Raw genomic sequence first — 14,779 nt, forward strand, 5'->3', positions numbered from 1 at the left:
TTATGAACGCGATATTGCGTAGCTTGTCAGTGTAAGTGTTTTTATTAATGCCATTAATGTTTTTGTTAATACAGTGTATAGCACTAGTCAACTAAATGAATGTAACATGGCAAAGATGAATGCACTTTTGGAAGTTGAATGTGAGGGAAATGTAATTTTGGAATTTCTGTGGTCTAATATGATATTGTTGTTCATGTTCTTGTTCATGATGAAATTTTCTATTATTGCTGTAATTAAAGGTGCTGTATGTAAGTTTTTGACTCTACTAAAGCATAAAAATACCATAATATTTTTGCATATATTTAAGAAACATGCTAATATATATATATATATATATATATATATATAAACTACCTAATTATTACCTACAATACTTCAAAATACAACTACATAATACCTAATCCAGATTGTTTCATAATAAGGCCTTGTACGCATGTGAGAAGCTCTAAAATTATTTTAATGCATAATATCCGTGAAATTTATCATGAAAGTTCATTTATAAGTTAATTTATAATGTTACATAAGTTAATTTATAATGTTACAAAAGATTTCTATTTCAAATAAATGCTGTTCTTCTGAAGTTTCTATTATCACTGTTTCCACAAAAATATTGCACAGCACACAACTGTGTTAAATATTGATAATAATAAGTGCTTCTTGAGCATCAAATCAGCATAGAATGATTTCTGAAGGATCATGTAATGCTGAAGATTGGAGTAATGGCCACTGAAAATTCAGCTTTCCCATCACAGGGTTAAAAAAAATACATTTCAAAATATATTCAGTTAGAACATTATTTTAAATTGCAATAATATTTCACAATATTACCGTTTTTTCCTGGATTTTTAAAATATTTTGTATATAAATTCAGACTTAGTGATCATAAGAGACTTTAAAAACATCAAAAATCTTACTGACTCTTACATTTTGAACAGTAGTGTATTTATACACGTTTGTCATGTAACACTTTAATGCTCATGATATGAATGCTGATAGTTTCTTTACATAAGCCTTTCAGGTTCATTGGGGAATGTTAAATGTCTTATTTACCAGAAGCAACAGGGTTTGACTCACATATTGTTTAGTTTTTTGATGATCCAGCTTTATGTACCAGATCTCAATCTGTGAGAAGTTATCACACACCCAAGTGCAGATACATGACGGAACAGACAATTGAGCAATAGGTCACAGAAGGACAGAGAGCAGGAAGAGAGAAATGGGCCAGTTTGCAACACATACAGCCTTAATGGACACTGCATGCTTTCTCAACTCCAACAAGCGAGCAATAGCTTTGTTGGAGGTGTCAGGAGAAGGCACAATAACTGCATTATTGTCCTTGACTTGACCTTGTGTATTAGAATGCATTTCAGTGGAAGAGGAAACCACAGAAGACAGGGCAGGAGCTTGCTTTTTTTTGGCTCACATTACACATTTTTATGAACTGACATCTTTGAGAAAACCAAAGGCTGAACTAAAAGGGAAGGAATTATGCTGTTTTGAAATTCACTAGACAACCAGACAATGTATTAGCAGACCCAGTATTAGCAAGTATGAATCTGCAAGTCTTGAATAAAATTTAAAGCCAAACAAAAAACAGCACGAGGAGCAGCAAAGTGAAGGTAAGGCAACGTATTTTTGCTCATCCTATGGATGACTATGGAGGCTTATGCCTTTTGTCTACACTTTTATCTACAAATGCATGCAATTTGCTTTCTATATTCATCCGGTAACATTTTGAAAAATAATCATTACATTTCAAGCAATGTATATCTGTCCAAATCATACTTTGCCAGTTTAATGTGTACATGAATAAATGAAATTGAATTGAAATAAAGGGTTAAAATAATACAATATATCTTGGTAACATAGATGCATTGCACATTTTATACGTGAAAGAAAGTGGTTAGATATTCTGGCTGTTATTCGGGTGGCAAACTATTTACATATCACTGTAACAAAAATGTGGAAAAAGGAAATGTAGAATCAGATTGTGCTTGAATCATGTGTTTAGTGGTGTAAGATAACAACCTGCTTGACCACCTTGCTCAGTTTAACCATCAACATTTACCTCGTTGTTTGTCTGGATGATTCATTTAAAGTTTTTTTTGTGTGTTTTTGATCAACAAATGTTAAAAGGCAAGACTTTCTAGAACACATAAGTGAAGATTTGCCCAGAATGACCAATTTATATCGGTCACTTTTTTGGAGCAGTTAAGTAAGGCCATTGAACACTCATAAGTGACATCTCTATATAGCGTTTGTCAACACTAAGAGCGAGTATCATTACGTCACGGTCTGTCTGACTCTGAATATTTCCTGCATTCTTTTGACACTTCCAGCAGTGGTGTAAGATAACAACCTGCTTGACCACCTTGCTCAGGAAGTTTAACCATCAACATTTACCTCGTTGTTTGTCTGGATGATTCATTTAAAGTTTTTTTTGTGTGTTTTTGATCAACAAATGTTAAAAGGCAAGACTTTCTAGAACACATAAGTGAAGATTTGCCCAGAATGACCAATTTATATCGGTCACTTTTTTGGAGCAGTTAAGTAAGGCCATTGAACACTCATAAGTGACATCTCTATATAGCGTTTGTCAACACTAAGAGCGAGTATCATTACGTCACGGTCTGTCTGACTCTGAATATTTCCTGCATTCTTTTGACACTTCCAGGGGCGTGTCCAAGCCCCTTTCATTTCCTGAAAGTGCATGTGCAGAACCTAAAAAAACACTTCAGCTGAACTATAAAATTTTGCTTAACCAAACGATCCTGTTTCAGTTGTTCAGTCCACTGACAATGGCCAAAAGACATCTAATGTTGTGGATCTTCGCTCTGTGTGTTTCACTCAAACCCTCAGGTAAGATACTGGATACACTAGTGCCTCTGCGTCACAATGACTGAACTTATCTCTGCACTGCTGTGGACTCTTCAGCTGTAATACTGCACTGCACTGACAAAGTCTAAGAGTTCACACAATGAAGGGTGTCTGATTTTAGAGTATTAGAACTTTCACTGTAAAAGTATATGATATTTTTTATTTGTACAGATCCTAGGTTTACTAAGGGTCAGGGAAAATCATGGAAATTATATGGAATGCAATATTTGTTATGCATGATTTATATCTTTATTTGTAACAAATGTATTGTTTATATTATTTTAAAACAGTATGTTGACTACTGTTTTATATAATTTCAAAACATTATTGCATTTTTATATAATGTTCCCTAAGAAACATGAAACAGTTAATTAATATGAAATCACTGGTAACACATTAGATTGTAGTGTATTACATGTAAATATACACTCTAAAAAACGCTGGGTTGAGACCGCAGGGTAAGGACGTTGGGTTGTTTTAACCCAATTTGGGTTGAAAATTGTTCTTGATCTATAAACCCAGCGGCGCTGGGTTGGGAACGCGGACGTGAAAGAGAGCATGCACATCACGTTAACATCGGACGACACCAGTGCGAGAAGCCGCCATTTTCTCAGCGTCTTCAGATGGAAGCGAGTGCAAGACGTTTTACGGTAAGTAAAGATTAAAAATGTAAAGTCATCATTCATTGTTTGAGTCCGATAGTATTTTGAGATTTCATGGAAGGCGGAAATATTCTGAAAAGAGCTTATATTGAAAAATACGCGGACGCGGATTTCGCCTCAGGACGCCTCGTCTTAACGGCCTCTTTTACTGAACGGAAGAGGTGCTTTTAATATAATGTCAGCGAGTGTCTTATGTCGTATTTACATAAGATTTTACAATATTAAAATTTTTTGAGGTGTTAAGAGAGGGTTATTAAAATAATTACATGTTAATTCGTTATCTTCTTTTTCGCGGTTAAATTGAATGTAGTTTCCTAAAGGAAATGGCGTTATGTAATAAAGACTAGCCTAATTATTTTGAGGCTGATGAAGTGATAATTGTTAAAAGTAATGTTTTGCATGTAATATTTCAGACTTGTTGAGCTTTGTGTCTTCATTGTGCCCGCGCCGGGAGTTAACGACACAGAACCCTGCTTGTGTGAGAAGGCGATTTTCTCAGCTTCTTCAGAAGAGCGGGAAAGACAGTTTAAGGCAAGTAAACTTCAGAATTCCATCATGTTACTGTTTTGTTTTTTACTAAGAGTTAAAGAGCGTTTGTTTTTGTAGATGTTGAAAGCCAGAGACATAGGAGAGCATCATTCTTTTGAGATTGGTGTGAGTTATTTTTAGAAAATAAATGTTTCTGTTGTCTCCTGCCTGTTTACTTCACATTTTGATGCAACAACAGTATGACTACGTGTTCATATTTTATTTAAACCATTGATGTCCCTGTTTTTCATTGCAGAACTCAAAGCAACTTAGGAGTTGTCTGATTTAGAGAGTCATCATTCTTGGTCTTCCTTTCTTAAAGGAATAGTTCACACACAAAAAATAATTTACTTGCCCTCATGTCATTCCAAACCTATAAGACTTTTGTCTGTCTTTAGAACACAAATGAAGATATTTTAAATTTTCTCTCATAATTTTTTGTTAAAAATTCATGCCATCCATGAAATCCATGCCAATATTTATATATGAATAAATCTTAAATTATATCATAGCGAACATGTCTGTTCAGAAGAAAATACTGGTCTCCCAGACTTGCAATGGAGGACAAATATTAAGAGAATATTAAATATATTTATTTGTGTTCCAAAAATTAGCAGAGTTTGTATGGGTTTGGAACAACACGGGGCAGAATAATTGACGACCATTTAAATTTTTTGGTGAACTAACCCTTTAAAGAGCAGCCCTCCACGTCCATGAAAATTTGTGAGGTATGTGAATGTCACCGAACTCCGCCGCAGGTGACTGTGCTGGTCCCAAGCCCCGATAAAGGAGGAGGGTTGGGTGGTGGGGTGCAGATACTGCCACCTGTAAAAGAAACAAGACGAATGAAATCCAATGCACAATGACAACCAAACAAACAGGAACACACCGGCTCGGACGTCGCCCGGTTATACAAGGTCCGCGTCCTCAGCTGGGAAACCGGGGCTGGGTTGAAAGGTTAGCTACTGGAGTAGAAGGAAAAGGAGAAGGAGAAAAGAAACTCAAAGCAGCAACGGACTTTCTGAAGATAGGTACATGGAATGTACGGACTCTCAGAAGTCCTGGCAAACTGGAGCTGTTACGTAAGGAAATGACACCATATGAGTGCGATATATTGGGACTGTCAGAGATGCGCTGGACAGGTGTGGGAGAGCTGAATGGAGGAGAAGTGATTTGGTCAGGAGAAGAGAAAAATCACATGAGGGAAGTTGGTTTCTTGCTTAGCAAGCGAGCGAAAGATGCACTACTCGGGTATAACCCTGTAAACTCTCGTAACATAGTGGCCAGGTTCAACGGAGCACCTCTGAACATTGCAGTGATTCAGGTTTATGCACCAACTTCAGACAGTACCGAGGAAGAGGTCGAAACGTTCTACGAGCAGCTGGAGCACACCATCGAGGAGTTGCCAAAGAAAGATGTGAAAATTGTGATCGGCGACTGGAATGCAAAGGTTGGAATGGATAACTTGGACTGGGAGCAGGTGATGGTGTGTCACGGCTATGGACAGCGTAATAATAGAGGGGAACGGCTACTGGAATTTGCATCTAAGAATGATCTACTGATCACCAACACCAGATTCCACCAGAAGGACAGTAGGAAGTGGACGTGGATGGCACCCGATGGCAAGTACACCAACATGATCGACTTGGTGCTGGTAGACAGGAGATGGAAAACTGCAGTGCGTGTTTGCAGAACGTTCCAAGGAGCAGACATCTCCTCAGACCACAGTTTGGTGATGAGAGGAATGGGCAAAGTCAGTCATCGTTACAATACCAAAGAAAGGAGACTTTTCAGAATGCAGCAACTACAGGACAATTGCGAAGGCGAAACGTAAAGGACGACACATCATCAACTGTTTCATTGATTTCCGAAAGGCATTCGACTCCATCAAACAGGACGTCACTTGGTGGGCATTGGACACCAATGGGCGTGAGCCCATGGAATGATGGATGGATGGATGTGAATGTCATGTCTATTTTAATGTTTCAGTAAAGAAGTAGCTTTTTGAAAGCAATATATTTATTTATTTAAACAATATTGCATGCCCTCACACTAGTGCTGCCATTATAGCATTCTAGAGCGATGTGGTAGACAGAGACATTAAACAAACACACAGAGTGGTTGAAATGATAAAACAGACTATTTACCTATTCTTACTGATGTGGATGCACCTCTATCTGAAAATGGATAGATTTTAATTAAATGTTTTCTTTTTTCAAATGTTTTTCTCTTTTTAGGCCACTGATGAAGAACAGGTGGTGACTGGGATGAATGCTGGTCAAAGAGGAGAATGTCCTTTCCCCCAAACTGATGCAACAGTGGTTTTAAAGGAGGAGGCTGCCCTGGATAATGTAAAAGATGTCACATGCCTTTGCTGTCCTGATGGGGCTTCTTCAAGACTATATCAATTATCCTAAAGAGATCATGAAAATTGTCAGCGATGCCTGATCTGTATTCATGGACTATGAAACAAACTGTAAGTGTATAATTTGTAAAAACAAAATATTAAATGCTTGTTCTGTGTTGTTGTTTAGTAGAAATTGAGTTTACACTTCATACACATGCTCACATTCTTTCACACATATGTTTCTGATAAATGTTATAATATCAGTGCTAATGTTGTGGTTTATTTACGGTCATGCCAGAATAGTTTGTAAAGAACTTAGCTATTAACTAATTGTACAACTATTGTATAATAGTGTTTTTGTATAATGTTTTTATACAATATATATAATTTACCAAAAAAGTCAAATTTGATCTTAAAAGTTATATTCAACAAATGTTCAATGCTTCATTTATAAACTCTGTAGCTGTTAATGCCATACTTTTCTGCATTTCTTCTTACATGCATGTTACTTTTAACTGTTTTCTCTTGTTTTAAATAAATATTTACCTTTTGATAGTCATTCTGTGTGTGCAAAAGTGATTTTAAAATGAACAAGATTTGTAGGTTTAATGCTAGCTCGATTTGGGTTCATTTTAGCCTAGCAGTGTAGTAATTTTAAACCATAAAAAAGCAACCCAGCAAGCTGGGTCAAACATTATAACCCAGCGCTGGGTTTGTCCCTTTTTGTCCCAGCGCTGGGTTGCCAAAATAACCCAAATTGGGTTGTTTTTAACCCAGCAGTTTTTAGAGTGTAATGAAATATAACTCAACAATACCAAAAGTAAATAGTATTAGTACTAAAAAGGTGCATTCACAAGCAGATCTACATCCAAATCCATATTAATTCTGTTCAGTACTTAACTATAATATAAAGTGTTATCAGTTAATTTTGTTTTAATCTCCCTGTCACTTTTTGGTCAATAGCATTGTGCATATTATATTATATGAAAGGGCTGCAGCACACTTTTAGAAAAAAAAATAGGTACAACGCTTTCACTGAGGCGTTATCTTTTTTTTTAAAGTACACCTTTGTACTTTCTTTACCCCTAAAGGGTGCCTTTAAAGGGGTCATATGACGCTGCTAAAAAAGAACATTATTTCGTGCATTTGGTGTAATGAAATGTGTTTATGCTGTTTAAGGTTCAAAAAACATTATTTTCCATATACTGTACATTATTGTTTCTAGTCAAGTCAAGTCAAGTCAAGTCTGCTTTATTGTCAATTCTTCCACATGTACAGCACATACACACAGAGAATTGAAATTGCGTTACCCTCAGACCCTTGGTGCATAAAGAATAGCATAGATACAGATTAAATACAAAATACAAAATACAACTATACAAATATACAAATAAGGTAAGATGTAAAAAAAATATATATAAAGCACAAGGCATATGGCAGATAGAGTGCAAACCAGTAAAGTAAACAACAGTGCAGATATAATGATTGTAGTGCAAAAAAATGATTTGTAGTGCAAAAGAGCTTATTCAGACTGATTAAAGTGACAGTGTGTGTGTGTATTTGGGAGGGGGGAGTGGGAGAGTCCGTCAGAGGGTCAGAGTTCAGTGGTGCGTGGGGCAAAAGAGGGGAGGGGGGGCAAGGTCGGGAGGGAGTTCAGCTTCCTGACAGCCTGATGGATGAAGCTGTCCTTCAGTCTGCTGGTCTCCTCTATGCCCCGCATTTCTGAAACGTGTAGATCTTTACAAAGCTCATCGGTCTGAAAAGCGAGGTGTGCTCTGATTGGCCAGCTATCCAGTGTGTTGTGATTGGCCGAATACCTCAAATACTATTGGAAGCGTGTGACGGAAATGTTACGCCCCTTACCATATGATGCTGTGTCCCGGCGTGACGAGACAAAACCAATAAAACCCATTATAAACGTTTAAATATGAAAGCGTACGTACTTACAGGCTGTGAGTCAGCATTATTTGTCAGAACACTGGCATTGTAGTCTACTCTCCCAGGAAACAGTCCTCGTTCTCCGTAAAATGCGCTGGACACATCTGAATATTTGGGTTGAACTGTTCTGGAACAATGTTGTAAATACAACTTAACCACTGATTTCTAGTTGTGTCCCCTTTTGGAAGACCAAACAAAGTAGTTTCGCTTTCATAATGAAACAGGCAGCATCTCCACGACATGGCGGCGGCGGCATCTATACTACAGCGAGAATCAAAGTTACACCTTTCTTTGCGTGAACATTTGTGCGGTGTTATGCAAATCTTCCCACACAGTGGCGTAGACATGTGGGGGCGGATTTAAACGAGGCGTTTTAGGAAGGCGTGGACGAGTCTTAACTTTTATAAAGAATATCTCTTTGGGTTTGAGACTTAAGTCTTTGCAACTTTAGGGATCTTATCTATTCACGAACAGCTTGTAACACTCCAAAGAGAAAGGAAAACTTGAAATCACATCATATGACCCCTTTAAAGGTACATATTAGTACCTGGTACATATTAGTACCTAAAATGTACATATTAGTATGGTACATAATTGCACCTTTTGAAAAGGTACTGCCCCAGTGACAGCTATTGTACCTTTTGTACTTTTTTCCCCCCTGAAAGTGCAGTTTAATACCTTAGGCTCAGTAACAAAAGCACCTCCAGTATTGGTAGGTTTAGGAGTAGGTGGGGGAGGGGTTAGGATTAGGTAATCAGGTAACGATTTAAAATGAGGGGGTGCATAATCTGGCAGGGGTGCAGAATTCGGCATAACACAGCAAGTTAACAATTAATTACATTTTCTACATATTAGATTTGTTAACTTCAACACCTACCCCAACCCTAAACCTACCCCTTACAATAATGCAAATACAGTAATTATTGTTGTTCAGCGTGACAAAAATTATGCTATTGATGCTCAATCCAGCATTTGGGTTAAAAAAATTACTCAGGATTTATAGGCTATATTTAAAAAAAATGTTTTAAACATTACTGTATATTTGTACTTTCTGACTAATCTGTGCTTCAGTGTCTGTAATTCCCTCTGTTTGTCAATCTGCTATAGTTGGTCACATTCCTGAACTAGATGGAAAAAAGGTTTATGAGATTGTTCGACCAATCAGATTACATGCACTACAAAAAAGAGATTTAAAGGTGAGTTCTCATCTACCCACCTCTAAATTTCATTTGTAAATATTTTAATCAAACTAAATCATTTCTTTCCTTGCAGTCAAGACCTGACACAGTGAAATACGCTATGAAACTAGGCGGTAGAGACATTGAAATGCATCTCCAGAAAAATAAGTAAGCTTGTCTCTCAGTTACTCCTTTGTCATCATTTGTGTGTGTGTGTGTGTATCTTGTGATGTTTAAAATCTGCACGTTGCAATTTAGAAAAGTTACTCATTGTCATAGACAAACATCTGTGCATATTAAAACTGCAGTTCCCACATTACACATTTTGATTTGTCAATTTTTTTGTGACTGATCTGAGAAATGCGTGTTGGTCAACAGTGGCATACTGACTAAAGACTATAGTGAAACTTACTACACTAAAGATGGGATGCTTGTCACAACCACACCTGAGGATATGGTATGCTACAACTAGTATTACTAACATATGACAATATAACATACTGTTACAAGCTACAAGTTAATCAACTATAAATCATTATTGTGATATGATTCATAAAGTGAGAAATGTATTTAATACCCTTTTCTTCCACAGGATTTATGCTATTATCATGGGAAAATAGTCAATGACAGTAAGTCGTCGGTTAGCATGAGCACCTGCGATGGATTACGGTAGGAAAACACAATTTTAAAAGAGGTTTCTTTTGAACTTTTACAATGACATATTAAGTTGCTTTAACAAAAGTACACATAACATCTTTAAACAGTTTGTTTAAAATATTTAATGTTATTAAATTTTTTCACTCAATCTCTACTGCTGTTTTTACACTAACTATTGCTACATATTGCAATGCCAGTTTGTTGCCTAAAGTGTTCTACGCTTTTCTGCAATTAAAGGAAGTTACAGTGTGACATGTGTTTTCTACTTAGATAAATGAGACACATACATTACACATGGTTTCCCAATCACCCTTGATTAGGGTGTACTCGCACTAGGCACAGTTGCCTTGAACCGAGCTCGAGCGCGCTTATCCCCCCTCCCCACTCCCCACTCCCCCACTGGCCTGCACTCACACTTGCACTAAACATTCGGAGCCGGAGCACGCTTACGTCATGTATGAGATAACGGAGAAAACCACTTTTGCTAATATTCTGCTGAATAATTAATTAATAATTTATGCCGTGCATTGATTTTCACTTGTATGTATCAGAAAATGATTACGGAGGCAGCTGACGTTAATGAAATAATTTGCAGCTTTACTCGCAAACTACATTTCCTGTTCATCAATAAGGTAAGAACCAGACCCATTATAAACCTAAATATACTTGATTCAATTAAATTAATTGAAAAGTGTAGTGTAGTAGTAGCAATAGAATATGTTTGCGGTCATAATGATGATATAGCGCACACAAAATAGTATCTGTTCCGTGCTCCGGCGCGGTTAGCGCTCACACTGCATGCGTACCGTGCCCGAGCCAAACCGAACCGTGCCCTGGTCCACCTCTTCCAGCCGGGCCAGGGCTGGCTAAACGAACCGCGCCCGAGCGTGGCACGGAGCACTCACACTAGTCAAACGAACCGGGCTTTGGGGCTCAAATGCACTCGGGCACGGTTCAAAATGCCTAGTGTGATGCCAATTGCCTTTATTTCTCTGTAAGGGCAGAGAAATGATTACGGAGGCAGCTGACGTTAATGAAATAATTTGCAGCTTTACTCGCAAACTACATTTCCTGTTCATCAATAAGGTAAGAACCAGACCCATTATAAACCTAAATATACTTGATTCAATTAAATTAATTGAAAAGTGTAGTGTAGTAGTAGCAATAGAATATGTTTGCGGTCATAATGATGATATAGCGCACACAAAATAGTATCTGTTCCGTGCTCCGGCGCGGTTAGCGCTCACACTGCATGCGTACCGTGCCCGAGCCAAACCGAACCGTGCCCTGGTCCACCTCTTCCAGCCGGGCCAGGGCTGGCTAAACGAACCGCGCCCGAGCGTGGCACGGAGCACTCACACTAGTCAAACGAACCGGGCTTTGGGGCTCAAATGCACTCGGGCACGGTTCAAAATGCCTAGTGTGATGCCAATTGCCTTTATTTCTCTGTAAGGGCAGAGAAGACAGGGCAAAAGACCCTACAAATGACATTGTGCCCATTTTGTGAAATGTCTTCACAGAGGCTATTTGCAAACAGAGGAGCAGAGGTTTCTGATTGAGCCGTTGTCTCAGGATGGTGATGGTAACCATGCTGTCTCTAAGTATGAAAATGTAAATGAAGAGACGCCTAGGGTGTGTGGAGTCACCAACACTAGTTGGGACGAGAGTGAGGAAGGCGCTCCTCCACGCATTCTCAAAAGTCGTTCTCGTTCCTCAGTAAGATTGTCTATTCATTTACTTTAGCATTACAAAAAGAAGCAAAGCACAATATGGTTAAAGTTTCACAAGAATTAACCACATTCAGGCTGGGTTGTCGTAAAGTTTAATTTGTTGTTCTGCAATGTTAAGGTGACAATCACAATGAATTGCAGAAGTCAAAAGTGCAAAAAAAATGTCCCAGATTAACCTAATCCTGTACATGTTGTAAAGTAGGGTACACTCTTAAAAATAAAGGTGCTTCAAAAGGTTCTTCAAGCAATGCCATAGAAGAACCATTTTTGGTTCCACAAAGAACCATTCAGTCAAAGTTTGTTTAAAGAACCATCTCTTTCTTACCTTTTTATAATCTGAAGAACCTTCTTTTGCCCCAAAGAACCTTTTGTGAAACAGAAAGGTTCTTCAGATGTTAAAGGTTCTTTATAGAACCATTTAGACAAAAAGGTTCTTCTATGGCATCGTGAAGCACCTTTATTTTTAAGAGTGTAGTTCATATTGTTTTCAAAATGATTTCACTGAAGAATTATTCTGTTAGTTCTGTAATTTCTTCCATTCTATTTCTTTCCTCTTGATCAGGGGCCAACTTTTTTCCAGCAACAAAAATACATTGAGTTCTTCCTTGTGGCAGACAACAGAGAAGTAAGAACGGGAATCAATGCACAACCCCTTAACTGTCACCGTCCCGCCAACGGGACGCATAAGTTTACTTCAATATATTACAATTAAATCCTAATCTAATCATAACAAACTATATATTGCTGGAAAGGTCTAAGACTCCTAAATAGATATTTTAGCTCTGTTTGTGGTTAAAAAATGATGTAGGAACAGTAATAGATTAATTTATGACAAGAGTGCACCACAAAACATATAGATCATAACAGGAGTTCTGACCTTTGTCACAAAAATTATTTTTCATTTCCTTTTTCCCTATAACATGTTTTAGTACTCATCATAAATTTTAAACCATTTTGAAATAGGACATTGCATTACCATGGAAATGGTACTTTACATTTTTTAGCAGCCTCCTCCCCCTTAGTGGGAGGAGTCATATTACAAAATGTATTACAGTCTTTTAAAATCAAAACTTTTTATAATCTTGACAAAATACATATCGTTGGAAAGGTCTGAGTCACAAGATTCCATATTTGGTGGTTATTTTGTAATAGAAGTAATATTGAGAGAGAGAGATTTAAACATTTGTGACAGAAAAATTCATCTAAAAAAATTCAATGGAATTTGGGTGTCACCCAGTCGCTATTTTTGGTATAACGCCTAAACAAAATTGCATAGTAATCTAATTTTTTTTATATCAACTTCAAATTTGGAACACAACTTATTTAGACATATGGCTTTAATTTTATAGAAATTTTGGATTAAAAACTTTGTAAAATAAAAATTTTGTAAAATATTTATTTTATATAAAATATAATAAAAACAGTACAGTACATTTTCTTTACAGTAAATATAAACTTCTATAACTTTTTTATACTTTAATTTTTTGAAATGATTTCACTTCTGCAATAATCTGCTGATTGTCTTCTTTAGAAAGAGACCAACCATAGGTCTGTATTCAAAAGTGTTCATGAATTATAACAATATTAGTTTGAAAAGTGCACTTTCACATCTATGTTCAAGGGGGGGGGGGGGGGGGAAGGGGAATAATGCAGAAAAAAAAATTCTTAACAGATAAAGTTTTTTTTTTTTTTTTTACTTATTTTTGGGATCTCAGTGATTATCAGATGATATCTGACGTTCTAATACAAAAAAAAACCCTCACTTGGTTCAACATATGTGGGATTTTGTGCTTGTTCAGCATTGCTGTTTTTATAGAATCAAACTGTTCTAAATTTCTCACAGTAAATTTAAAATCACTGATGCTAACAGATTTCATAAAGTGTGTCCAAATACAGTGTGACTAATGAGTGACAAAATGACAAAAAATTCATGATTCATTTTTTTTGTTTCCCCCTCAGTACAAGAAGATGGACTGCAATCTTGAGAAGCTGAGAAAGAGGATATTTGAGATCATCAATTACATAAATCATGTGAGTCAGTGACGACATATATGCTATAAAAAAATTCCAGCATGCCAACATTTATGGATCATACAGGATATTACAACTAGGACCTGTGATAACAAGGATTCTTGAGTGTGATAATTAATCACATAGCTAGATATATGCCATCTACAGATCTTCTGATGAGTACTGGTTTAGTACTTTGGTTAAAACTATTGATGGTGACCAAATGTGTTTTTGTCACACTAGTACAAAACGTATATACAGTGGAGTCAAAAAAACCCCCCCTCTGATTTAAACTCCATATTAAAGCTTGATTCAAAAGTGATTTAAAACAAAGGAACATAATGGCATAAAATTAGTAAAAAACATTTAAGATTCTGCATTTCTATAGGTTCTAGATTTATCAAATTTGTGACAAAGCCAATGACAACCTTGCTTCCACTGAAGCACACAAGATGCAAATCCTGCTGAATAACATGGCTAAAATTTTTCCACAAGCTCGCGAGTCAGTTTCATCCAAAAGGATAGCATACAAAATACCAATCGTAACAACCTGTGATGGATAGCGTAGGTCCCTCTATTGTATGTCAATTGAAAAAAAAAAGTGTACTAAATGCATAGATGTACTAATTCTGTATTTGAAGAAATAAAAAAAAATTGTTGATTTTTTACTTAATTTTTTATATAATTTGTCATTTAAAAAGGTATTCAATCAGAAAAAAAGTTGCTAGTGGTTTCAGACTTTTGGACCCCACTGTACAAAATATACAAAGAGTTAATTTGCAAAAACCGATAACTGCATTTTTTGTTTTTTTCAGAAATCACGTTTTTTTTATTGTGCATTCCAAGTAATAT

General features: G+C 36.6%; 1 protein-coding gene across 1 annotated transcript in view; it reads left to right on the forward strand.

The window, feature by feature from the left end:
• Positions 1 to 1,530: 1,530 nt before the first annotated feature.
• Positions 1,531 to 14,779, forward strand: part of LOC107587416 (zinc metalloproteinase-disintegrin BlatH1-like) — a 13,591-nt gene continuing 342 nt past the window's right edge. The window contains exons 1-9 of the mRNA XM_016275216.1: positions 1,531 to 1,619; positions 2,781 to 2,859; positions 9,460 to 9,548; positions 9,625 to 9,698; positions 9,909 to 9,987; positions 10,123 to 10,199; positions 11,708 to 11,903; positions 12,480 to 12,542; positions 13,877 to 13,948. Coding sequence (XP_016130702.1) covers positions 2,799 to 2,859; positions 9,460 to 9,548; positions 9,625 to 9,698; positions 9,909 to 9,987; positions 10,123 to 10,199; positions 11,708 to 11,903; positions 12,480 to 12,542; positions 13,877 to 13,948 — 711 coding nt within the window. The 5' untranslated portion in view covers positions 1,531 to 1,619; positions 2,781 to 2,798. The remainder of the gene's footprint in view (positions 1,620 to 2,780; positions 2,860 to 9,459; positions 9,549 to 9,624; positions 9,699 to 9,908; positions 9,988 to 10,122; positions 10,200 to 11,707; positions 11,904 to 12,479; positions 12,543 to 13,876; positions 13,949 to 14,779) is intronic.

The sequence above is a fragment of the Sinocyclocheilus grahami genome, unplaced genomic scaffold (assembly GCF_001515645.1).
Source record: "Sinocyclocheilus grahami isolate Dianchi unplaced genomic scaffold, SAMN03320097.WGS_v1.1 scaffold92.1, whole genome shotgun sequence".
NCBI lineage: Eukaryota > Metazoa > Chordata > Actinopteri > Cypriniformes > Cyprinidae > Sinocyclocheilus > Sinocyclocheilus grahami.